The sequence below is a fragment of the Fistularia commersonii genome, chromosome 28 (assembly GCF_037954325.1).
Source record: "Fistularia commersonii isolate RoL2024-O1a breed Wild chromosome 28, RoL_Fcom_v1.0, whole genome shotgun sequence".
NCBI lineage: Eukaryota > Metazoa > Chordata > Actinopteri > Syngnathiformes > Fistulariidae > Fistularia > Fistularia commersonii.
The window spans coordinates 4,956,435-4,980,610 of record NC_141311.1 but is presented as its reverse complement, the minus strand read 5'-3'; the positions used below and the strand labels follow the sequence as shown (position 1 = coordinate 4,980,610).

General features: G+C 44.3%; 1 protein-coding gene across 1 annotated transcript in view; it reads right to left on the bottom strand.

The window, feature by feature from the left end:
• The window catches only part of col5a3a (collagen, type V, alpha 3a), a 46,577-nt gene that overhangs the window by 4,004 nt on the left and 18,397 nt on the right, over positions 1-24,176 (bottom strand). The window contains exons 7-63 of the mRNA XM_086175863.1: positions 23,811-23,930; positions 23,588-23,704; positions 23,426-23,479; positions 23,277-23,318; positions 22,928-22,990; positions 22,043-22,117; positions 21,792-21,875; positions 21,595-21,651; positions 21,221-21,274; positions 21,037-21,090; positions 20,868-20,921; positions 20,218-20,271; positions 19,905-19,958; positions 19,349-19,393; positions 18,011-18,064; positions 17,865-17,909; positions 17,622-17,675; positions 17,226-17,270; positions 16,807-16,860; positions 16,142-16,186; positions 15,740-15,793; positions 15,082-15,126; positions 14,892-14,945; positions 14,698-14,805; positions 13,961-14,014; positions 13,558-13,611; positions 13,409-13,453; positions 13,266-13,319; positions 12,900-12,944; positions 12,709-12,762; positions 12,542-12,595; positions 11,753-11,806; positions 11,033-11,140; positions 10,597-10,686; positions 10,102-10,155; positions 9,805-9,912; positions 9,411-9,518; positions 9,244-9,297; positions 9,001-9,054; positions 8,776-8,883; positions 8,617-8,670; positions 6,672-6,725; positions 5,352-5,405; positions 5,151-5,204; positions 4,960-5,067; positions 4,802-4,855; positions 4,671-4,724; positions 3,901-3,954; positions 3,764-3,817; positions 3,549-3,656; positions 3,409-3,462; positions 3,049-3,102; positions 2,853-2,960; positions 2,712-2,765; positions 1,719-1,754; positions 1,223-1,276; positions 822-1,122 (exon numbers count right to left, since the gene is read on the bottom strand). Of these exons, the coding sequence (XP_086031989.1) occupies positions 822-1,122; positions 1,223-1,276; positions 1,719-1,754; positions 2,712-2,765; positions 2,853-2,960; positions 3,049-3,102; positions 3,409-3,462; positions 3,549-3,656; positions 3,764-3,817; positions 3,901-3,954; positions 4,671-4,724; positions 4,802-4,855; positions 4,960-5,067; positions 5,151-5,204; positions 5,352-5,405; positions 6,672-6,725; positions 8,617-8,670; positions 8,776-8,883; positions 9,001-9,054; positions 9,244-9,297; positions 9,411-9,518; positions 9,805-9,912; positions 10,102-10,155; positions 10,597-10,686; positions 11,033-11,140; positions 11,753-11,806; positions 12,542-12,595; positions 12,709-12,762; positions 12,900-12,944; positions 13,266-13,319; positions 13,409-13,453; positions 13,558-13,611; positions 13,961-14,014; positions 14,698-14,805; positions 14,892-14,945; positions 15,082-15,126; positions 15,740-15,793; positions 16,142-16,186; positions 16,807-16,860; positions 17,226-17,270; positions 17,622-17,675; positions 17,865-17,909; positions 18,011-18,064; positions 19,349-19,393; positions 19,905-19,958; positions 20,218-20,271; positions 20,868-20,921; positions 21,037-21,090; positions 21,221-21,274; positions 21,595-21,651; positions 21,792-21,875; positions 22,043-22,117; positions 22,928-22,990; positions 23,277-23,318; positions 23,426-23,479; positions 23,588-23,704; positions 23,811-23,930 (3,892 nt within the window). The remainder of the gene's footprint in view (positions 1-821; positions 1,123-1,222; positions 1,277-1,718; positions 1,755-2,711; positions 2,766-2,852; positions 2,961-3,048; positions 3,103-3,408; positions 3,463-3,548; positions 3,657-3,763; positions 3,818-3,900; positions 3,955-4,670; positions 4,725-4,801; positions 4,856-4,959; positions 5,068-5,150; positions 5,205-5,351; positions 5,406-6,671; positions 6,726-8,616; positions 8,671-8,775; positions 8,884-9,000; positions 9,055-9,243; positions 9,298-9,410; positions 9,519-9,804; positions 9,913-10,101; positions 10,156-10,596; positions 10,687-11,032; positions 11,141-11,752; positions 11,807-12,541; positions 12,596-12,708; positions 12,763-12,899; positions 12,945-13,265; positions 13,320-13,408; positions 13,454-13,557; positions 13,612-13,960; positions 14,015-14,697; positions 14,806-14,891; positions 14,946-15,081; positions 15,127-15,739; positions 15,794-16,141; positions 16,187-16,806; positions 16,861-17,225; positions 17,271-17,621; positions 17,676-17,864; positions 17,910-18,010; positions 18,065-19,348; positions 19,394-19,904; positions 19,959-20,217; positions 20,272-20,867; positions 20,922-21,036; positions 21,091-21,220; positions 21,275-21,594; positions 21,652-21,791; positions 21,876-22,042; positions 22,118-22,927; positions 22,991-23,276; positions 23,319-23,425; positions 23,480-23,587; positions 23,705-23,810; positions 23,931-24,176) is intronic.

Sequence of the window (24,176 nt, the reverse complement as noted above, 5' to 3'; positions counted from 1 at the left end):
TATTGGTAGCCGGATGCTGACATTGGAGCTGCCAGGCAGGAGGTCTAGAGCAGTGGTCCCCAACTCCCGGGTCGCGGAACAATACTGGTCCATGGATCAATTGGTATCGGGCCGCCCAAGAAATAATCACTTATTTCTGTTGGATTTATTATCTGAGTCTGAACAATCTTCTTGATTTTGAAAAATCTTTTATTTTTAAAAATGACCGAAAGTCTCTTGGTTACATCTCGGTCACTTGAGCGCCAAAAAAGTCACCCAGGAGCTAGCAAATTGAGTAAAAAAACAGACGTCAGACGGAAAGTTTCTTTTCGAAGGGGGAAAAGGTCTAGTGAAGAGACAGAAGAGTCTAAAACTTCCAAGAAAAAGAAAGATTTTAACAGACAATACCAGGAGTTCTAATTGAAATGTGGATTTATGGTAACAGGTGATTCCCACAGTCCAAGGCGCTCTGCATAATATGCACCAATGAGGCAATGAAGCCTTCATCATACTCATGTTATGTTGTTGGTGCAATGCTACGAGGAAGATGCAAATAAAGTTGCATACGAGTACACAGTGGATTCACATTTATTATTATAGTCGCAATATAAAAAAACTATGTGTATACAAACTCCCTTCCCCCGGTCCGTGGTGATAAAAAGGTTGGGGACCACTGGTCGAGAGGAAGACCAAAGAGAAGATGTATGGACGTAGTGAGAGAGGGTATGAAGTTAGTTGGTGTGAGAGAGGAGGACGCAGAGAATAGGGTTAGATGGAGAGGGTTGATTCGCTGTGGCGACTCCTGAAGGGAAAAGCCGAAAGGAAAAGGAGAAGAAGCTCACCATCTTTGTAGTCGGGTTGAACCATCATCAGCTCTTTGCAGGTACGAGCTGGGCTCTCAAAGGTTCCCAAAGGCCTCCTCATGAGCTCCACCTCGTGCTTCATGGATGAAAGTGTGGCAAAGACTTCCTCCATTCCCTCTGCATCTTCCAGGGACTGATCTCCTTGAAGGAACTCGTCCAGGTCGATATCGGCCTCCTCCTCATTTGATACGGTCGCCCCTCCCAGCTGACTTGAATGCCGCCTTCTCTTCCTCTTGCCCTCCCTGATAGGCAGTGGCTGAACAACTTCAGCAGGAGGTCCCTGGAGGTAACGCAGTACAGTAAGCCATTCAGAAAAGGGACAGAAGAAGGATAACACCGGTACAGTGTGAGCCATGATTCCGCTCACTGGCGGTACTCACTGGGGATCCTGGAGGACCGGCGGGGCCCGGATCACCTCTGGGACCAACAGCGCCCTGGTGAATACAAAAAAAGAAGAAAAAAACTTTGGGTCAACCGTCCATCACCTGGAGCCTCGTGCACATCCCTTGGCAAAGTCCAGGCTTTACAGAGGCAGATATGGCTGTTGCTTTATAGGATTATCAAGCTGTGTGCAACAGCACTCTGTGGTCAAAGCTTTGGCTCTCTGCAAACGCTATAGTGGTTTTTATAACATCACACACCAGAACCAAATCCCATTAAAAAGGCCCAATGGAAAAATTACACACCAGGCAAGCATGGCTGTACAGCAGGCTTTTACTCCAGAAGACGTGGTAAACACAGTGAAGCATTACGATTATGAAGCATAGTACCTTTAAGCCCACAAACGCACTCGTTCTCGTCCCAAGCATATTCCATAACGCCTGCTAAGTAAGCTGAGCTGTAAGTACAGGTATCGGTGTATAGAAATTGACTCACCATCTCTCCCTTCGATCCTCTATCTCCAGCAGCTCCCTAGGAGCAGAGATAGGGGTGAACAATGAGGTTTCAAAGTGCTCCAAATAACAAATCTGCTATTAATTAGATACTGTCTAAGTTATGTTTGCACCACTGACATTGTTCGCCATTGGTTTTTGAATTTGGTGCTATTGCCCATTGAGGTGTCTGTCAATGGAATAGAAATGAAAGATATTTCTCAAACACTTGTACCATTATCAAGGGTAACCAGGCTCTTATTTCTATATTTGGAGATTTAAAAAAATAAAAACTTTTTTCTTTTTAGCTCGGATTACATTTTTTGTGTTTTTGTGCTCAAAACACCCAAAGACAAGGAAAAAAAAAAAGGAATAAGATCGGTAGACAAATGCTCTTCAGCTCCGCTGTATTTTAGGAGAAGGTAATATGCTGCAATGAACGGATAAAAACATTCAGCATTTTTCAGGTGGAATCAGCCCTTCTTTTTTTTCTCTCTTTTTTTTTTTTTTTTTTTTTTTTTAAACTCAACAGGGCTGTTCGTCAGTTTATGTTTTGTTTTTAGCAACGGCTTTCTAACACAAAACTTGAAGATTAAAAGTGTTTTCCAAGTGCAAAATGTAAAAGATCATCATCGAAATGCAATAGACCACTGGTATCAGGACATCTGGTGTAGTTGATAACTCCAAATCCTTTTAAAAGACATAAAAAGAAAAATAGCTTTTCTTATTGTTGCCTAGACCAGAAATTGTACCTCTTTAAGTACGACTCACTTCTCACTTCTCAGGGTATGAATCAGTATCGGGGAAAGTCGATATTTCCCAACACGCATAAAACTGAACAACCACGCCATGGAGATTTTTAAAGCTTAGAGGCCCGGTTTGTTTTGATGATCACTCATAATCATATCTTGGAAGAAGTTAAGATTTGAATTCTGTTCAATAAACAAATCAGCTAGCAAAAATTGAACTTAAATGATATCCCAAACTTGTTACTTACTGACAATCCAGGCGGTCCCGGTGGACCTGTGGGGCCGGGTGGTCCATGGAAACCCTACATGAAATGACAATCGTCTCCGGTTCAGCAAACAGCCATCTTTGAGAATTGCTGCACTGCTCGAAACTTGTTGAAAAGACGCACCTCATCTCCTTTAGGCCCTTGTGAGCCCTGGTTACCTGGCAGGCCCCGGTCTCCCTTCTCACCCGGTTCTCCGGGAGGGCCAATTAAACCGAGAAGCCCACCGTGACCCTGCCGACAAAGACAAGGTCCGACACTATTGCGTAACAGCATCTCAACTTTAAAATTTATATTCTCTATCAAGGGACTCCTAACTCACTTTGTCTCCTTTTAGCCCAGGGTCCCCCTTAAATCCTGGAAGTCCCGGCGGGCCCTATTAATAATGTCAGATTCAAGATTCAAGATTCAAAGCATTTATTGTCATAGGCAAAGTGTAGTAACGTGTCTCCATGGACAGTGAACTCCTACTTTACTGTCCGCAGTGCATTGTATGGAAAATGATATGCATGTATATAAACAATGTTGGCAGTGCAATGAGACAATTGAGATACATTGCTTCAATAATACTGTATGTGTTGTTTAGATAAATACTGTTTGATTTTGTTGGATTTGAGTTCAGTCAAACAATAGCCATTACTCCCTGCATGAATATAGGTCCGCTTCTAGCCGATTTACTTACAATGGGTCCTGGCGGTCCAGTTTCTCCCGCTGGTCCATTCAAGCCTTGCTCCCCCTACAAAGTAGACATTTATAACATCGTGCTGCTTAAACTTGGCAACGTGCCGTTTGGGTTTCAAGTGTCTCATTGGGAATACTGACGGCAGGTCCCGGGATGCCTCGAAACCCGTCTGGACCGGACCTCCCCGGGTGCCCTTGCGGTCCTACAGGGCCTGTTTTACCCACTGGACCCTGAGTTCCTGTCTCGCCCTGGCGTGCAGTGGTGGAGAGAATCAGCAAGGGATTGCTTATTATTATCAAAACATATTTCAAAGCTTTCGGTTCACGGACGCTGGGTTCGCTTCGATTATCCTTACTCTGGCTCCTTTCAGTCCTTGTTTTCCTTCTTTTCCTGCAGCACCGAGATGGCCCTTGAATTAAAGAGAGAGAATATTTCAAAGATTTGAAAGGCCTTGCTGCATAAGTACAATCACGCAAAATTCTTGAAACTCACCCTCCGTCCAGGAGGGCCAGGAGGCCCTGGTTCCCCAGAGGCTCCTAGGGGTCCCTGCAGAAGACAGATAAATGACTAAATCCGAGATAGGGATACTTTTCCACCAGAAATCACAAATTCTAAAGCAAGGACCCAGCCAAGTAGAAAACATTACCGCTTTGAAAAAAATAAACAAATGTACACCTACAGTAATGTCGGGACGAAAAGGTGCTACTTTTTTCACACCCTTTGATACTACAACTCATATAATGATTTGGCTAATTCATGGATTTTTTGGGGGGCTAACGGGCTCCATTCCACCAAAACATTTAGCCTTGTCACATCGGGCCAATAAAATTACTGTGAAATTCTGAGGCTGTTCAATTCCGACACTGAAAACAACTTTAACGGTTTTAGGAGGAAGACGAAAATAGCAATCAGCTGGAGTAGGACAAAGCGGGGATAGAAAATGGCAGGACTTTTCCTTGTGTTATTCATTATGTATTATTATCTTTTTCATCAGCCGTATTACAGGCACTGTTTGGAAAAAAAAGGATTTCCAGCACGTATTTGTGGATGTTGTCCGTATGTGTTTAACTAAAGGTTTAAAAAAATGTTTCTGTGTAAATATCTCATGTTACAACATGGACACCTGCGCTTATAGAGAAGTTCGCCCTATATGTGTTCACGTATATTTATTTAGTTATTTTTAGCCGGGGCGGCTTATATTCAGGTGCGCTCATTAGTCCGGAAAATACGGTATTTTGTTATGAACGCAAATAACCACTTACTGCTTTGCCGGCTTCTCCATTGTCCCCTTTGGGACCCGGTCCACCATCTATTCCCTGGAAAACAAATAGGAGAAATTAGAAGACAATTAATAACCAGCGAGTGGCCAAATAGTGAGCTTATTAATGCTTACATTGGCACCAGCTTCTCCAGAGGGCCCTGAATCTCCTGGAAATCCGATAGGGCCCTGTGGAGGCAGAGAATGAGTTAGACCGCCATTACCGCCACATTAATAGACTGAACAATCAGACAACCACAGCAAGCAGAAGTCAATAATCCAGAGAATCTCACAATATTGCCTTTTGGTCCATCTTCCCCTGGTGTTCCCCTGGGTCCCGGAGGTCCCGATGTGCCAGAGGGACCAAAGTCACCCTTCTCCCCGACATCGCCTTTAGCACCCTGAGCCATTAGCAAATGAAAAGAAAGGGAATAAAGAAAAGACAAGGTAGTACTAAAGTGTAAGCAAAGGAGCATTAACCTACAGCAACGCCTAGCTCCCCAGGTGGCCCGGGATCTCCGGCCTCTCCGTCTTCACCCTTCAAGCAAAATAAAATAAACATCGGTCAATATTTCCCAAGGCAAAATAGCACTTACTGTCGCAGAAGCCTCAATTCCCCCGAGTTTGTTGTTGTGTCTGTGTGTGTCCAGTAGACATTTAGTGACTGAGAATGGAACATACTGACCTTCTCTCCAACAGCACCAGGTTGACCAACTCCGCCAGGCATTCCAGCAGTGCCCTGTAGTAAAATAGAAAACAAGGCCCGCTTTGAAATATTCATTACAGTTTTTGGGTTGTAGATGTTGAATTTTTGTTTCTTTGTCAGCTATTCCGTTCACAGAATGCTGAAAATCACCCCCCTTAAAAGGCAAAAATAATATAATGACATTTTGCTATCTGGATATTATCCGTGTTTTCAGACCGCTACTTTACCTCCTTCCCCCACGGCTTTGCTTTTTTTCGTGCTTACTTTATTACACGTATGTCAGCGTGTTGTCCTCGGCGTCTTGGGACAGACTGAGTAAAAGCGTGTTTTAGTAGAGTGCACAAACACGGGAGCTGAGTACAGCCACGCACCATTTGTGAACTCCCGCTGTAACCGCTTTCCTCGCATGCCATTCTCTCCCATTTTACCCTCTTTTCCCCCCTCTTTCCTGTATCAATCCATTTATGGATCCCACTGTCGATGCAACACTGTGTGTCCGTGCCCGCTGTGATGGAGCAATAGCGTGGCTCACGCAGCTTTCTGCAGCTCACTGCTGAATAATTGACCGCCATGAGAGGCTGTAGAGGGGTGGCCATTACTAGTGGTAAATATAACTGCCTCTCAGGGATGATAGTCTAATACTCCTTAATGATTCATAAAGCAGTAAATATAACTCTCTCCTAGGGATTATATCCTAATAGTGATTAATAATTCAACTTTCAAAAGCAGGGGAGGGTCTGTCTTCAAAAGAAGCGTCTAGTGTATGCAGAGACGTGGAAAATATCAAGTATTTGTGGTGTGTAAGAGTAAGCTATTTTTCAGTATAAACTTTAAATAGCTCTGTGCTGAATGGAAGTCCTCCTTGATTTAAAAACTGGTACAACGCCATGTTTTCTTTATGATTCGCTCAATAATGTAGCCTAAACACTGATTTCGACACTCTGCAAGTTCAATTGCCGAGCCTTTTTCGCCGAATTCTTTTGATTATGAAATAAAGGTATTTTGGGGTTAGGAGGATACGCAACAGCAGCTTTTTGATATGATCTGCAACGCTGCCTGAATTCTGCTCCGTAAGGAGTTTCTCCTTTACCCCGGGTGTCTGTACATGGTGCTTTTGTACAAAAACCTCTCAACGAGAGCATTCGCCTTCATTCTCCCCCAATGTTAGTGTCTAGCTGCTGGGTACAACATCAGCATTGCCCCCCATCTAACCAACAGTTATGAAAAAAAAAGCCCATAAAACAACAAGCAAAGCAAGATCAACAACCCAAGAAACAACATAGTTAAAAGTCACTGTACCTCTGCACCAGCTGGCCCCTGTGGGCCTCGGGGGCCGTGCTGTCCTGGAGGCCCCTATGGGGAAACAAGGATTCTTAATTATACCCTGAATAAATATATGCACATGTGTATATACATACATGTGTGTGAGTATGTGCATATGTGTGTGTGTATATATATGTATATATATATATATATGTGTGTATATGTATATAGATGTGTTTGTGCATATATATATACGGACAGTAGTACTGCATCACTGAAACTGGCAGAAATGTGTGATCACAGGGTGGCTGGTATCTCATAACAGAAACGAGGTAGAAGTCAGCCCATGGTAAATTTCTTATGCAATGGCCTGAGAATCTATGATCATTATGGCAGTGACAAGATGAAGACACCCTGACAGGCCATTACCCTCGATATGACAAAGGCTCCGAGCTTTCGTATTTTCCCACCCCCTCTTTCCCTCTGACTCTCCCTTATTAATAAGAAACCTCAAGTCTGTGACGTACAAGACAATATTCTCTCAACCAGGGTGACTGCATGTGATTTGACTGTTCTGTGCAACTTGATAGCACCGAGCAATTAATCCTAACTGCGCTCTGTGTTTCAGTTAAGTAGATGTTGAGCTGTGAAGTCTTGCATGGAGCCGTGTTGGAAAGACATTGAAAGAACAAGACAGACAGCATTGCCCTGAGAGAGAGAGAGAGAGAGAGAGAGAGAGAGAGACTCCGAAGAGCAAATGCATCTCGTTCTGGGTGGAAACATACTTGAGCTTTAGAGGGGAGAATTCTGTGATCTGCAACGTTCACATATAAATGAAACTTCCCCAGTGAGTCCTCAGCACCCAGGCCTTTCTTTCTTGTTTTTGGTTCCATTTTAATGCTTTCCTTCCCTAATCTGGCTGTGGAGAAGAGGGGCTATAGAGAATCTTGTTGAGCGTGAGTTCATGGTTGACAGCGTTGTGAGATGACTGTCACAAAGGAGGATGCTCATTAGTCAGCCAAGGCTAGGGCTAATCTGATTAGCAGCTGTCACACCGACTTCCTGCTCACAATCAATGCCCCGCCTCTCCCTTCCACCCCATTGCTCCACTACATCCTTTCTGTCATTTTTTTTTCTTTATTTTTCTCCTTTCACACACAGCCTTACCCCTTTTCTTCATTTTTGTTCTCTGTGCCATACATTGAGATAATTGCATCATCCCTCTAATGGCGGCGTTTCAATTTCACAAGATAATTATATGTTTCACCGGTTGGGATAAAGTCAGCTGACTGAAGTGACGGTGCTACGAATGTCCTAATGCCCACGGTGTATTATGACATTGTTCAATTTACGAGTATCATTTTTTCTCCTAATAAGCTGTGAGCCTCTGTACACATTTGCGATGTTATAATAACTAAGACAAAGCTCTCGGCTGTTTTCGCTCTGGTTGGAGTTTAGCTTCATTTTATTATTTAAAATGTGGCTTTTGGGTCATGAAAAGGCTGGTCATGAGCTGAGCACATATCGCAGCAGTCGCCTCGGAAGAATTTAATCAGTGGAAGTAATTAAAGTGTAATGTGCGGCGTTTGGTTTTCTCCATATCATCTTAAGTCCATTAACTTCTAAACTGATACAGCGAGGCTGTGTCATACTTTCCTTTTATCATATCTTTTTAATAATAGAAATATATATATATATGCATGTGTGCAAATAATGCATGGGACATAAGACCGTCAGTAGCCGCTAAAAGCTACTGCATCCTGCTTGTTACACCTTGATGTATCTCTCAAAATAAGAATAATGCACTGCTTTTGTCTTGATGTCAACATGCATATTTGATCCCCAAAAATATTTAATTTGAATCCTTTTAATACCAGGGAAGAAAAGAAAGAAAAATGTACTGTTGAAAAAAGGTATTCGAGCCAACGCTTAAAAATAGTCGCCGAGCGGAGACCCGCAAAATCTGCTGAGCTCTTCTTACCATGGAGCCAACATGCCCAGTCTCTCCTTTCTCCCCGGGCAGTCCGGGCATTCCCTGCAAATGCAGAAATGTCAAGTGTGCGGTGTATTTAAGATTACAAGGAAAACATAGAAAGATTGGCATGGACCTTGCGGACACATCCATTTTGGAGTTTGTTACCTGTAGTCCCTGAGGGCCAGATGCTCCCTTGAAGCCCCTCAGTCCTTCATCTCCTTTCGCTCCATGCATGCCCTGCTGACCGCGGGGACCTGAATCACCCTCCGCTCCCTGAGGACGTGAAAAGACAGAAGCCGTTCTTAAACCGAACCACGCTCATGCTCAAACCTTTTCATCACGGGGTCGATTCCTGGCGTAAATGGTGCGTTCGGCGTTTCGGTAACATACTGGCAATCCCGGTTGCCCGACAGGTCCTTGAATTCCAACTGGTCCCGGGGGCCCCTAGAAGAGTAAATTGACAATTCAACAGCGCGATGGAAATGCCGTAAATAATCGAAACCAGCTGTACAGACGAGCACTAATCATAACTAATTATCCTAAACCAATTAATAGCCATTTTGCCCTCTAACTCGCCGCGATGAAAGGTAATCATGAAACGTTGAGGATCTTCACATAAAAATTCCTACTCACTGCTTCTCCTTTATCTCCTTTGCTTCCCTTCTGGCCTTGGCCTCCTATCTCTCCCTATGGGGACAGCAGAAAACATGTGAACAAAACTCCAAAGCAAGACTAATCAAAGCAGGCTTCCTTCAGTCAGGAGCTGTGTTAAAATCCATGCCGGCTTTCAGCCGAACTACCTTGTCTCCGTCCTCTCCTGGAGGCCCAGGAGGTCCTGCAGGCCCCAGTAGCCCAGCAGGTCCTAGTTCCCCGTCGTGCCCAGCGGGACCGATCGGTCCTTTCTCTCCCTTGAGGACAGACGGGAAAACAGTGTTCATCTAGCGAATGCCGCATTATGTATCGTGCACATATAGCGGCCTGACATTTTGATAAATCTATCATACCGGGGAAGAAGCTTACATCCCAGAAAGCAGAATTTCTTCTCTTACCTTTCATCTGCTCCCCATCTCAATGACACATTACGAAGCAAGATCACTTGTTATTTATGACACAGTGGTAGGAGGTGATGGTACAGTGAGTGTTAGGTTTACTTCGTGCCCAAATAAACTAATTTAGCAACATTAAGCATCTTACGGGCTCGCCTTTCTCTCCAGTCGGCCCAGCGGGACCCAGACTTCCAGGCCGTCCCGGCTGGCCAATAGCACCAGCTGGCCCAGCAGGGCCCCTTTCTCCTGTGGCACCCTGGAAATAAGTGGCGATAGAGAGATGAGGTGAGCAAGCCACATGATTCACTCTGATTTAGTGTGGTGGTCACGACCACTGATCACCATGGAAACAGCCTCCTACTTTATACGTTCTAGCATTCTATATTCTCTAGAAAGCTGCACGGGGACCAAGAGACGGGATGTAATTTAACAAAATCAGACTTACAATGATCCCTGCAACACCTGGTTGGCCCTCTCCTCCCTTTAAACCTGCAGGACCCTGGAGAAACAGAGTCACCGTCTTCACAATCAAACCACACCTACAGCCACAGTAATATTCACAATCCGGCAAATGCACTTTAGAAGAGACGTGCAAGTGCGTGACACATTTTACTAATTAAATACACAATTTAAGAGGGCCACAAGACAGGGACTGAAATGGGTCAAATTACAAATACAAAAAAAAAATACAAATGGGAGTTTGCTTGCCCCTGGAAACATCTGCCGGACTTAAACAGAAGCCCTATTTAAGAAAGGCTAAATGCCTGGCAGCTGCTTTTATGTTGTTTTGTTTTTCCATTTCCCCCCCTGTAGTATTACACCAATTTGGGCCGTTTTAGGTCTAATTATGAAAACAATGGTAGGGGCTGCAAATTCTAAGGAATGTCAGGTTGCTCAAAGGAGAAGGTAAACATATGAGATGTATGGATTTTGTTGTTACCGTTGCACCGGGCAAACCCCTGCTACCTCTGAAGCCTTGGGGCCCAGAAGGACCATTTTTTCCTGGGGCTCCTGCGGGGCCTGGGTCTCCCTGGAGAATATACGGCGACACACAGTCAGCAGGACTTTATGCAGTCATGAATATAGCCGAGCGCTAACTGACACAAAGACGGAACCCGTATCTCATATGAGAAATTTCGACAACGTGATGTTTCCGGTTATTTGTTAGGAAATTACAGAATGGGATGAGTCCCAGGAGATAGAAGATATTAAGATATTCTGTCACTGCCAAGAGTTCTTGTGCTTTATCCAAAGCAACAGTAAGAAGAGTTTGTTCAGATTTTGTTCCCTTTGTTCCTGCGATTTATTATATTAATGACAGTATTAACACATATATATACATATTCTTTTATTTAATGTAAATGAAAACCGCTCACCTTGACACCCTCCTTTCCTGTAACACCAGGTAACCCGTGCTCGCCCGGTGGGCCCGGTGAACCCGGGTGGCCACGATCCCCAGTCGGTCCTGTTTCACCAGTGTTGCCCTGAAAAACAACCCAAGTACCCAACACCTTAGGGCAAAGGTGTCAAACTCTGGTCCGCGGGTCAAATTTGGCCGTAATTATATTTGGCCCGCAAAGCAATACCAAATGACTATTAGAGCTGGCCCGCTGTTACAGTCTACAGTGCAATTCTACAAATCCCAGAATTTTCTGCTGGTGTTTTGGCACGATAATCACAACAGGACCCATAAACGCCCTCTCCTCTGTGTACAGTAGTCATAGCAACCTTATGCTAATACTGGCACCCTGCTACTTAGGAAACAGGATTTTGCATGTGTGTAGTATTAAGTTATATATTGTATAGTATTGAGCTATGCTTGTTCCATATTTAGTTTTTAAGCAAAACTTGTTTGGGTCCATATGAAAAGCATCGTTATATCTGGAGGAAGATTTTTTTGCAATAAATATCAATGTTGGCCCATGATGTTGTCCCAGTTTTGAATTTTTGCCCACCGTGTATTTGAGTTTGACACCCCTGCCTTAGGGACATCTGTTTGCTAGCTGTGTGAAATGGTATAGGTTTGTTTTTTTTTGTCTTCCCAAAACAAAGGTGCGGAAAGGACAATGAACCGGTGCATCTGCTGATGCTCTTACCTGCGGTCCAACAACACCGACGGGGCCGGGGGAGCCGTTCTTGCCTTGAAAGCCCTAACAGTTGAGACAATATTTACATAGGTAACTCAGTTCAGGCGGTACCATCTGTGATTATTTTTGAGGGGAGAAGCCAGGGCAGGGTATTTCATCTGATTCAGTATCTGTATATCTCTGAGCTTAAATTAAATGCTGTGTTGACACATAGCCAGGATGATCTTAAACTCTAGGAGAATTAAGTACTGAACTCCATCACACTTCATCAAATGAGGTCTTATTTCAAGCTCCAAAGTTGTTCTCATCACCGCTTTTGGGTTTGTTTGGGTTTTTTTTTTTTGCGCCGCCGCTGAGCAATGCCCTGCAATTAATTCACTCAGTTCAAATCTGCCGGCCAGTTTTAATCCATAATAACAAACCCTTTTCATTTAGACTTGCAGTTGCAGACAGGTGGAATTCATTACAGAAATATGGCCGCGTTCAGTTCATCCGAGCCAGATCTGGGCTCGGCGTGCCGAGCGTGATTGTACACTCATGCATTTTACATAGAAATTAGTAGAATGGAGCCATTGTTAATGTTATTGATGACAACAGTGCTTTTCCTTTGTCTACTAGTTCTAAAACGTCAGCTTGGAAAAGACATCATCTGGTTTGTTCTTTTACTCCAGTATTATTGTGTGTCTTTAAAATGCTATTTATCTTCATAAATGAAAAAGAAAATCTTTTGTTCCTCCGTACTTTGTATCTGAACCTATGTCAATGTATATTGCTTTATCCGAAAGAGAGATGACTCACTGCTTCCCCTCTCTGGCCGGGATGGCCTGGCAATCCATCTTTTCCTGGTGGGCCCTGAAAAGCATATACTTTCACATAATTCTAAAGAACTGAACATGAAAAATGTGAGAGAACGGAAAAGAAAATCACAAGGCAAACACCACAGTTGTTTTTTTGACCACACTCACATTGGGTCCCCTAGGTCCCGGTTCCCCATTTCTTCCCTGTGGCCCTTGGGGACCCTGGGGAATGAAAAAAAAGGGAAGCTGTGAAAAATGTAAATAAATGTAGGATTTTCTGTTGATGGTATTCTGAAGTGCATAGGCACAAACTGTGACCCTGTTCAGGTACGCATTTATCAAAACACTACAAAGATCACCTGCTCTCCAGGGGAACCCGGAGGACCTTCTTGTCCCGCAGAACCCTGCCAATGTAACAGAGACAGAAATACAAACAACTGCAGTCACTGTACAAAACGCATGAGCCACTGTAGCAGTTTCCTGCCTGCCAGCAAATCTTAAGCTTTCCCAAGATGGTCTTTGGGGGTGAGAGTGTAAACTGAAGCATCTTTTGCCAGACAGAAGCTTCTCACTGCAGCAGATGGCCTGTCATCTATGAGCAAACAGCAAAAATAAGCTGAACACGGCGCATTCATCCATGCTGAGCTGCATGCATGTACAGTATGTGCGCGCCCGCTTGTTTGTACGTCTTTGTTTATGGTCGGGCCGCATGAGCCGCAACTCACCTTTTCCCCGGGCTTCCCAGTGGGGCCCCTCGCTCCTCTCCCCCCTCGGGTTCCCTGTTGGAAAATAAAAAAAAATCTTATCTGGAGGCGGGAGAAAACCTAGCGAGATTCGGGCGTGGGAACCATAACTCATTCATACTCACACCGGGACCTCTCTGGCCGACAGACCCTGACTGACCTGCCGGACCCTGCGATGTAAATTATAGTTTGAAAACTCATTTATATACTTGAGCAATGTTTTCCAGACTAAGTTGGGATGTGACGAGGGCAGATATGACATTAGACTCTTCACCCTGCGTCCTTTCTCTCCTGGGGCTCCTGACATCCCTGGGAAGCCAAGTGATCCCTGGTGAGACACGTAGAGGTTAATCAGCCTCAGCCACCATTCATCACGCATCACCCCTAATGTCTTGTTAATGTATAATTAACTACTGCATCAAATTAAATCAAACCTAATCCATGAGCCCAACAGATTCTTAAATACACCATTCATCAACATGTAATAAATGGATGTCACTAATGAAATATTAATAAAAAAGCCCTTTTTAATGCGCCATTTATCATCTTTTTTTTTTTTTTTTTAATCAGACAGGAAACAGTGCAGCCAAAGACACGCGTATTGCAGTTTTAGCCTCTGATAATAGCAACTACAGGACACATTAAATGATCATTATAGCTCATCAGTATAAAATCACCTTAGATCCTTGTCGTCCCGTGTGTCCCGGCAATCCAGGAACGCCGAGTTTGCCCTGTGGACACATTCATGTAAACAAAAACAAGTTTTTCTATCATAATGCCGAAAAGACATGCAATACACAAAAGTATATTAAGATGAATTCCTAAAACACCAAAAGATGAAATGGCTCAATGTACACATTGGTGGAAATGTTGCCGTAGCAACAGATGTAATTAATGCGAGGGTGTTCCCTTCCATCTGTGTGCCTGAAACCCTCATTTAGTAGAAAAGTTTTTCCCAAAATAAATAAGGGATTAGCTAAAGCTACGGTGTTACTTTGTGTGCGCATAGAATCAGCGTCCGCCAGTGATTTTGGTGCAACATTATCACATAACAGTAAAGCTGACTTCTGTTCCTCTACATCTGAAATGGGGTTTTTATCAAACTAGGCAATCGAGTGAAACTGTGCCAACATTTGGAAGCAGTTTCGGTAAAGTCATAACTTTGACGGTCACAGTGACCTTGACATTTCACCATCAAATTCTAATCACAGCCTGACATGACGAAAAAAAAATGGTTCTGGTCCCAAAATACCGGTCTAGCTTCAGTATTTTCATGTCAAGGATTATTTACACATGCTGTAGAAACATATGCAGGTTTAGATAACAGTAATAGCATTGCTACCCATTTGGTTTGCCAAATAATCCCGTTTTACATACGAACCGCTGATGACAATGTAATATTCTGTTTGCGCACCTTCTCGCCGGCTAATCCAGAAGGTCCCGTGTCACCCAAGAGTCCCGGTTGGCCCTTTGGACCCTCTTGTCCTTCCTCCCCTCGGGGACCCACAAGTCCAAAATCTCCCTACAGTGACCAACGAGCGTAGAGGAGAAGTACTGGTTCGCTGTCCGAAGAGGATGCTGTGACTTGCGGTCCGAGGATGTACTCACCCTGTCCCCCTTGATGCCCATGTCACCTTTGAACCCGGGGAATCCGTCCTCTCCCTGATATGGGGAAGAGAGGCGCCAAGAATGAAAGCTTGAATACAATGAATTGTATTTTTTGCCGAATCACGATCGAAAATCCAACAAACTGTAGAATATTGTTAACTATTTATCAAGAATGATCATTTCCCCTCACCTTCTCCCCTTTGCTCCCCTTTAGACCCCGAACTCCATCTGCACCCTTTGGTGGGGAAAATACTTGAATTTAATCACGATGTTTTTCAATTGAATCAGAAATGACAAATAATAAAATGCCGCCGCTATATACCGATAAACTCACAACGGACTTACAAGTGTATGATTCTCTCAGTGCTCCCTTACTGAGCGCTAACCGACCTTACATTCATTTTAACCTAATGGTTACCGGTGAGGTCAGGTTTTGTCGACAGAAATAACTAGCAGATCCGACGAGGGAGTACGAGCTTGTACGATGGAGTGGAAAAAAAATATCAGACATGACAAGGTGTCAGAAACAAACAAGCGAAAGGCCATTCTGTGACAACTTCACTCTTATTATTCAAGTTCAAAAACACAAAATTGACTTTTCCACACCTACACAAACCTTCTTTCTCAACCAGACTGGCATTTCTCATCATCCATCAAATGCTTCTCACTGCTGTTTTCGCTTTCCCCTTGAGAACAAGGTGCTTTTTCTTTCTCTGTCATCTGTCAGTTATAGACTCAAACAACCTGTCTGTCACAAGCAGACATGTGCACGGAATAAAACCTAGGAAGGATAAATATCTCTGCGGATGTCGGAGCTGAAATCATGACGCCATTGGCGTATCTCTCACCTTGACTCCGCGACTTCCCGGGTACCCGATAGGCCCCTGAGCGCCCGGCAATCCCTGCGTGGAGAAAACGGACACAAATGTCTCACGTACAAACCCCTCTACATTGTGTGACTTCACAGATCGCTATCGCACCCGGACGCCGCGTCGGACGTGTCTTGTCAATAAGTGTTTTAGGACAGAAATAATCGATGTGCATGCCGATTCTAAACACCCGGCGTAAGACGGAGATGATAGAATCATCGGGACACGGATGATTACGACAATGAGGGTGAGCATTTGTTGAGCCTTCCGCAGGCGAGGGGCACGGTTACGGTCGTTGAATGGGAGGAAGAGCGTGATGTAATTTTAAAGTTCTGCAATCGCACTATTGTTCACAAGCCGTCGAGATATGCAGTTACCCACTTGGTTGCCTTTGTCTCCCGGGGGACCCTCTCTCCCTGGGTGTCCCTGTAGCCGTGTAAACAGAAACAAGTCTTAGCATGGCTGCACATACTTTATTACCGTTTCGGTCGCTGATGAGAATGTGAAAAAGAAACCATCCAATTCATGAAAGAAAAACTTTGTATAATTTAGAGTTAAACAAAGTCCTTTTTTTAGGAGCGTTGATAGAATATCAAACAAGTAACCATTGAGATGTGAGGGTATGAAATTGCTCCCTGCAATATATTTTCATCCCTTTTGTTGCAATCAACGGATAATTATATATGATTTTTTTAATATATCCGCCGATAATGATTTGTATCCGTGAGCTATCGGTTTGTTGTTCATTGGATCACATTTTTACTTCTGTCAGTGTCCATATTGGTGTCATAGATTCCTCTGGAGACTCATTCCCGCGCTTGCAAACTATAGACAGCAACGAATCAAGATTTAATCTGTCGTTGGATTTTCCGATACGTTTCTTTGTTGATGCAGTGCAGAGCAGGTAGACGGGTGAATTAAGAACCTCGTACTCTTGCAGTATTTATACATACAGTCTATATATATATATATATATATATATATATATATATATATATGTATATGTGTGTGTATATACGTGTGTTTGAGATACTGCGTATACTTACAGGAGGGCCATCAATGCCTGGTAGCCCCTGCATGCCTGCTTTCCCCTGAGAGCCCTGTATGGAACGGAATACTGATGCTAAGCTTCAGATGGTTTAACATCTCAAATCACCCCTAAGGGACCGCATTTCCGACTGCGCCGCCTCGCTACCAAACATCGTGTATTTATGACCGAGACCGCTTTTTATTTCGTTTATCGGTCTAGTCTCTTGATGTACATTGGCCAGAGCCATCTGTTATGTCTGTGTGTGTTTCTTGGATATTGATTTCCTGACTAGATCTGTCTTGTCTGAGCAGGAGCCAGCAGTGGCGGTGTTGTGTTGTAGTCTCCTCCTCAGTCAGCCCTGCCCGGGCAGGTGATGTACAGGGGCAAAATGTCAAATCTTTGATTCTGCAATTAAGCCAGAGACATGCTACCTACCTTCTCTCCTGGAAATCCAATTGGACCTTGAGAACCAGGCAACCCCTGGACCAGAGCAGAGAACCGATCAGTTTCAGTGTCACAAGATCTGAAGGAGACTTTAAATTGACGTTTTGTCTGAGTGCTTTTTTTCTGCATGTGTCAGACGTATGTGTGTGTGCAAAAGTGAGCCGAGTCTGGAAGACACGCAACGTAGTATTCGTCCTCGAGGGTTAATCTTTTAGCAGTTTTGGCGTAATCCAAAAACGATATTTTTCTTTTGTCCTGCACTGCAATATCTTATAACTGATGGTATCGCAATGCTACTTTTAAGCTTATATTATATATAAGCCTCTCAGAAACATGTAATCCTGTAAAATGCAGGATGGATTGGATGTATTTGTTGGGCTTCATTACCTGCGCTCCTGGATTTCCCTGCTGTCCTTGGGGCCCAATTTCTCCCGCTGGACCCTGTAAATAAGCAACACGGGGGATCAAAAACTGCACGTTTATTTTTGTCACAAAATCATATTCATAAATATCGTATAAGTAAGATACAAAATCCAAGGAAATCTTTTTTCCCTGTTTCTGAGCCTTTGACAGTGAACAATGGTAGATGCAAAAGTGACATGATGCGCTGTTAATGAAGGTTGTACTAACCAGGTTGCCCTTCGACCCTTGTGCTCCATCGGCGCCACCGATTCCCTGCGGCAATACAAGAGGGTTAAAGTCACGGCTGAAGTTTGCAGATTAAAATATCCGAGATTTTAATCCCCGATTTTGTAATGTGGGCGGTGCCGACTTACAGGCTGGCCAGGTGGACCAGGCGGCCCCCTTGGCCCGACAAGACCCCGAGAACCCTGGAAACAAAGCACAACAAATCATCAGTGGCTAACGTGCATGTGCGACAAGATGGAGTGAGTGCTTGAATACTAAATCATAAATCAGAGCGGAGAGACAGACACAGAGTTAAAAAATGGAAGTTGCAAGTCATATATTTTACAGTATTTGTGTGTGTATATATATATATATATATATATATAAATCTGTATGTGTGTGTGTGTGTGTGTGTGTGTGTGTGTGTGTGTGCAGTACATGTGAATGAGCATGGACACGCCAAAGAGACTGTGCTAGCCTGTGTGTGTGTGTGTGTGTGTGTGTGTGTGTGTGTGTGTGTGTGTGTGTGTGTGTGTGTGTGTGTTTGTGTGCTCTGTTTTTGTCAGCCTCCCTCTTTGTAGGCTGGCCAAGCCACCTGTTCCAAAGCCACATCTGTGATCTCCTGGGAAGTGATTGATATGGAAATATAATCATTCAGGCCATGATTTTATCTCTTCCCGCACCGACTTCCTCTCTTTTTCATCTCACTATCTCATTCACCACCAACCAAATTCTGTTTCTCATTTGTCTCTAACAGTCACCTCTCCCTTTCTCATCAGAACAGCCAAACCCCTCTCCCAGCCCGTGTCTTGTGAGTTTAACATAACCCTACTAACATGTATTCTAGCATTCTGTTTCTTCCAGCACATGTTGATGCATTTGGAGGGACAGAATCCCGCTGAGCTCAAACCTCACCTACTGGGAGAAAGATAGAGTGTGAGTCATAACCAATCAACCGGGCTTCACTGTAGTGATCCAAAGAGGAAAATGACAGCTTTATTTCAGCGGTCCTCTTAAGTGCTTCATGGTTTTCTTAGCAACGGGTCTGTTTTACGAGCAACTTGCAGCACATCTTTCAAACAACGTGTTTTCTCTTTGTGTGTTTTTGTGTTCGAGCCCCATGTCCTCTTCCTGTGACCTTTTCTTCCTAACTGCTAGTGTCACACACTCCTAGCGGCATGCAGAGACATCCTTATCCATATCTGTTCACCCCTCAGAAGTATCCTTTTTCTGCATCTGAATTTGGAGGCTCAAAATGCTCACTACAAATCTGCTGTTTCTGTGGTTTCGGTATTAGTGTTCTGCATTTCCCTTGATATGCAAATTCTGAACCATTAAGTGTTCGAATGCTGAGAAACATTAAATATTTTATTTTATAGGTGGGTGTGTGCACGCGTCTGTGTGGGTGCTTAACATGAAAATGGGTTTAGAGTTCAATCTGAGTGGAAAAATAATAAGAAAAAAAAAAAAAGGGTACGGTTACTCACGGGTTCTCCCGGTTGCCCTCTCGGCCCCACAGGTCCGGCGGATCCCTAAAATAACAAAGAAGGAAACAGATTCTACACATAATTTTCCTCAGCCCCTCTATGTCAACCTCAGGGGTGCATATATTTTTATCCCCACAGACATAATCTCTGAAAATAGCTCATTAAAGAAATTCACTGCCTGACAGATAAGGCTAAACTATCTGTGAACAGAGACTAATAGACTGCTCTCTCAGACTTTACCCGCCTGGCTGCATGAATTGATACTATCTTGATAGAGTTTCTATCTTTCATATTGCTTTCATGTCTTTTGCAAACCTTTACACTGAATGAACTCGGTCCGGCAGGGAGGAATTAAAAATTCAGGGGTTTATAACTTAATTTCAGTCCGGCCCGCTTTGATCTGTGGTGCGTTACCGTCTAAATGGTTTGTAAAATTGATTCGTTGGATTGGAAAGAAATTAACCCCTATGACCTTTCTTGATGGGGAAAAAAATGGGGAAACTTAGCGGGGCTACTTGATGTACCCTTTTGCGAAAAGTGCTTTTTGTGCGCGTACCTTTTCGCCCGGCTCCCCTTCGGGTCCGTGTGGGCCAGGTTTTCCTCTGTCGCCCTGCAAGACAAAAGCGTTAAACGACAAGCCTCGAGGCTTTCCGAACTCTTGTGTTTATCGCAGACCAACGTGGAGCAGATGCTTTGCGGTGTACACCGTTATCGCGGATATCACCACCCAAAAAAAAAATCGCTATAATCATAATATGCAAATACACATCTGCCATATGATGTGTGAGGTATTCATGCATATCATGGCTCTTATGAGTGTCTGAATGACAAAATACGTTGCCGTCGTCAAGTTACCCCATTTAACTCACTCTGTGTCCCTTGTTTCCTGGGAGACCTGGCAGGCCATCAAAACCTCTGTCACCCTGAGAAGTAATGGAGAAGCAAGGGCATTAAACCCTGAATCACACACATTCAGTAAAGTGTAAACATTAGTGGAATTGTGTTGAAAGTCTCCTCTGGCAAAGCCTCACATCTGCTCCGAGCTCCTATCAGGGAGAGGCGAGCTTTCAGATTTGCTGAAGGTCTGCTAAAATGCTGCTTTGCCTGATAAAGACTCTGCTGTTCTGTCAGACCCTGCATCAAGGGAGCGCGATTTACTTGCTAAGCTCTTCCTGCAGCTGTTAAGTATTGAGTGGTGGTTGTCAATACATATAATAAGCTATGGGTTGCCGGATACCTACGGGCTTACACTTTCCAGTGGAGATTATCATGCAAGTTTGTTATTGCACAAGACCTTCCTGCCCAAAGAGGGCTGGTTAGGTTGGGATCAGCACTGAATTAATGGAAAAATAACAACAAGCATCAGTAATACGGTCTGACAACTAGCAATGTAGCATTTCAACAAATATCAAGCTCAAAGTGACTGCGGAGACAAATATTCTCTTGGTTCTTGGTGCAGCTTTATTAGATCAGATAATTACTACTGCAATGCAGTGCAGCGATATCTCAAGCAGCTCACCTTAGTGCCAGTTTCACCCGGAGCGCCACGACCCCCATCCCTTCCTCCTCGCCCCTAACAGACACAATAGGCAATTAGGCTCTTCTCATAATTGCGCAGAACACAGCATGACTGAAACAAGAGCTGTAAATAAAGGCCTCGCCGTAAGAAACCGACCAAAATATCTCACCCTCTTTCCCAGTTTTCCATCGATCCCGGGGGGTCCCGGAATTCCAGGCAATCCCTGTATCGGGAAAAGGATCGGGACTGCCGATTAACGGGTAGCGCAGAAACCCAGGCCGACAAAACTGAAGCGTTATTTAGAAAAAAAAAAAACAGGGGGGCAGATATGATGGAAGAGGGAGGTGTCTTACAGGTGGGCCAATTTCTCCCCTGTCCCCTTTGAGCCCAGAGGGGCCTGGAACACCCTGCAAAACAAAAAGGGAGGTTCGGGAGGAGAAATTCAAACACTCACTCTAATTTACATTGCGTGAAAGAAATACCAAGGAGTCCGGTCATATCCTCTTAAAAAAAATTGGATAATTTTTTTTCCACAGTACAGCAATAATTTGGAGCCAATTTCGCAACCGGGTTCTAGACAAGCTGCTGATGCATACTAATGAGGTTCGTTTGGAGAGAAGAGGGTGGAGACTGCGCCTGTGCGGACAGCGTCTAAAGATGGGGTTAAAGGTTGCAGGGGCCCCGGAGCTATCATGTAAATTTGGTCAAGGACAAAGGTGAAACTTACCAGCGGGCCCGGTCGCCCTGTAAGACCCGTCGGACCCGGGGGTCCCTTCAATGACAGCTGACAGAGAAAACACAGCCGCACATTTTATGTAAGCCATACAAGTCACCTTTACACGGGAGGGAAATATTGTGATTTTCAGGAAATAGTGTCAGCGGCGATTGATGTTTTCTGACAACATGACACCGTGTCAAGTCTACCTGAGCTTGCTGCAGGATAGCTTGCGCCTGCGCCTCTTGCGGAGACACCACCGGTCCCTTCTGGGAATCACCTCCATACTGAAACTGGAGGAAATGGAAATAAGTCAGCTGCAACTGGAGCCCCCCCACCAAAAAAAAAAAAGTAAATGAAGTTCTATCATACAGCCCCCCCTTGTGGTCATACCACCACACTGGTTAAAAAAAAAAAATGCAGGTCATGTTTGAGTGTGCGTGCAGGTGCGAGGGCTCACCGGTAGCATCAGCAGTGTTCCTGGAGGACCGGGAATCCCATCAGCCCCTGGAAGACCGGGGCGTCCCGCGGGACCCTTGAAAGAAATGACGGTAGAAAGAGATAATAATAGAGTACAGACAGAGATAGAGAGAGAGACTGATGTTAATCGCCGTGAAGCCAAATTTGTGAAATTACAAAGGACCTGTCACTGACGTTCAGCGTTATCTCCCATTTACAAATGATTTTTCAAAGTCACTTTCTTGCAGCAGTGAGGAGAAAAGATCAAGAGGAACTCTGATAATGGCTCAATTTCACATCCTTTATTATTGCGATAACAGAGAATATTTTCAGTATTACTGCGTTATTGTCTTCAGCTGCTAGGTTTTGTTGATTTACAATCCAGGTTACCAGGTAGCATGGAGCTTGATTGAATGCTCAAAAGATAACTTGTCATATTCCACAGAGAACCTGTCGTTGGGTGTGCACGTGTCTCGTTGTGCACGTGGATGTGTTTGTTTCTGTGAATGCGTGTCGGCGCACGTGTGCGAACGTATTTGTGCGTTTGGGTCTCCGCATGTATTTCATGTAAGCTCGTGTCCATTTGTGCACATGTTCCATTGTGATGAATCATGAATTAATACACTTGTGTGTGTGATTACACACACACACACACACACACACACATAAAGTAAGAAAACTGGGTCAAACACGTGCATCAACATTAGTCCTTGCTGTCCAGCCAGCTCGGCTCAGTGACCCAGGTCATTATGATCCCATGGATATATTTTAATCCGGGGTCACGGATGAATCTACAGCTCTGTCCCCCGGGTGAAATGGTCAAACTCGGGTCAAACCGTCCAATCCTGCACGTTGCCAGGGAGTTTAGTGTCAATGCCAAACTCACCAGCTCACCAGTATCTCCCCTGGGTCCTGGTGGGCCTGTCGGTCCAGCTGGGCCCATCAATCCCTGTGAGGAAACATTTTCACCCGTTGAACACATCATGAATAAAGAGCAATACCATATTGCCACATCCTCTTTTTTTTTCCCTCGAAAATCATAGTTATCACTCACAATATCTTCAATTTTCTGCATGTTTTTCAGTATTACATCTACTTAATAATACAAACCATACGGTGCGGTGTTGTAAATTATATATAAATATGTGTTTTTATCCATTTGAATGCACAATAACAGCGACAAGAGATTGTCAAAAGTCCCCTGTGTTTTTAGGCAGCAAAACAAAAGCGCTCACCTCTGGTCCGGGTGGACCCGGCGGTCCTGCCATGACCATTCCCTGGAAACGACACATCGCGCACATGGGATATCAGGAGCCCATCAACTTTTAGCTATTCTAATCACCAACGCTGCCACAATAATCATTAAATTCCTCCAGCGGCTCACCGGTTCAATAACTGCCGGCTCTCCCTTCTGGCCTTTCTCTGCTCTGAGGCGTGCCTGCGGAAGGGAAGCAGACGAATAAAACGGGGATCGTTAAAGATCACTTGACAAAGGCGATCGAAATTCGACCACCAACTTCAAATACAGGTCCACTTCGAGGTTCACCTCTCCGTCCCAGGTCTCCTCTCTTTCCCGAACTGCAAAGTCATAGCTGTTTTCGTACTCATCGTACTCCTCATAATCCGTCCGGGTGTCATTTTTGTAATCTTCGTATTCAAACGTCTGCGAACCAGGGTAGAAGTCGGTTAGAGACGGGCGGCGTGATTACCAAAATATCCATTTTCCAGTTCGGTGTGAGAGACATTACCCGCGTTTGCTTTTAACCTACCTCATACTGGGTAACATTCGGGCCCGCTGTTACTGTGGAAACTGAGAGATCATTATAGAGGTCTTGGTAAAGGTCATCAGCATACACCTCCACCTCGGGGTTGTTCACCGCTCTGCCCTCCTGCAAGTCGACACGCGGGCTCAAATCAGTCACAACACAGCTGAACCCGGGGACACGTAGCTCCTTCCATTAGCACATGGTCAAGGTGAAGTCTGAACGTCTGAATTCTGAGATATAAATATTTGCAAACGGTGTGAACTTTAAAAAGGATTTGTCGGTTATCTGGATGCAGTTTAACGGGTGTGCGGTTAATTAAAACCTGTGGAGCGTAATGAGTAGGCTGGATACGACCGGTCTGAGAAAAAC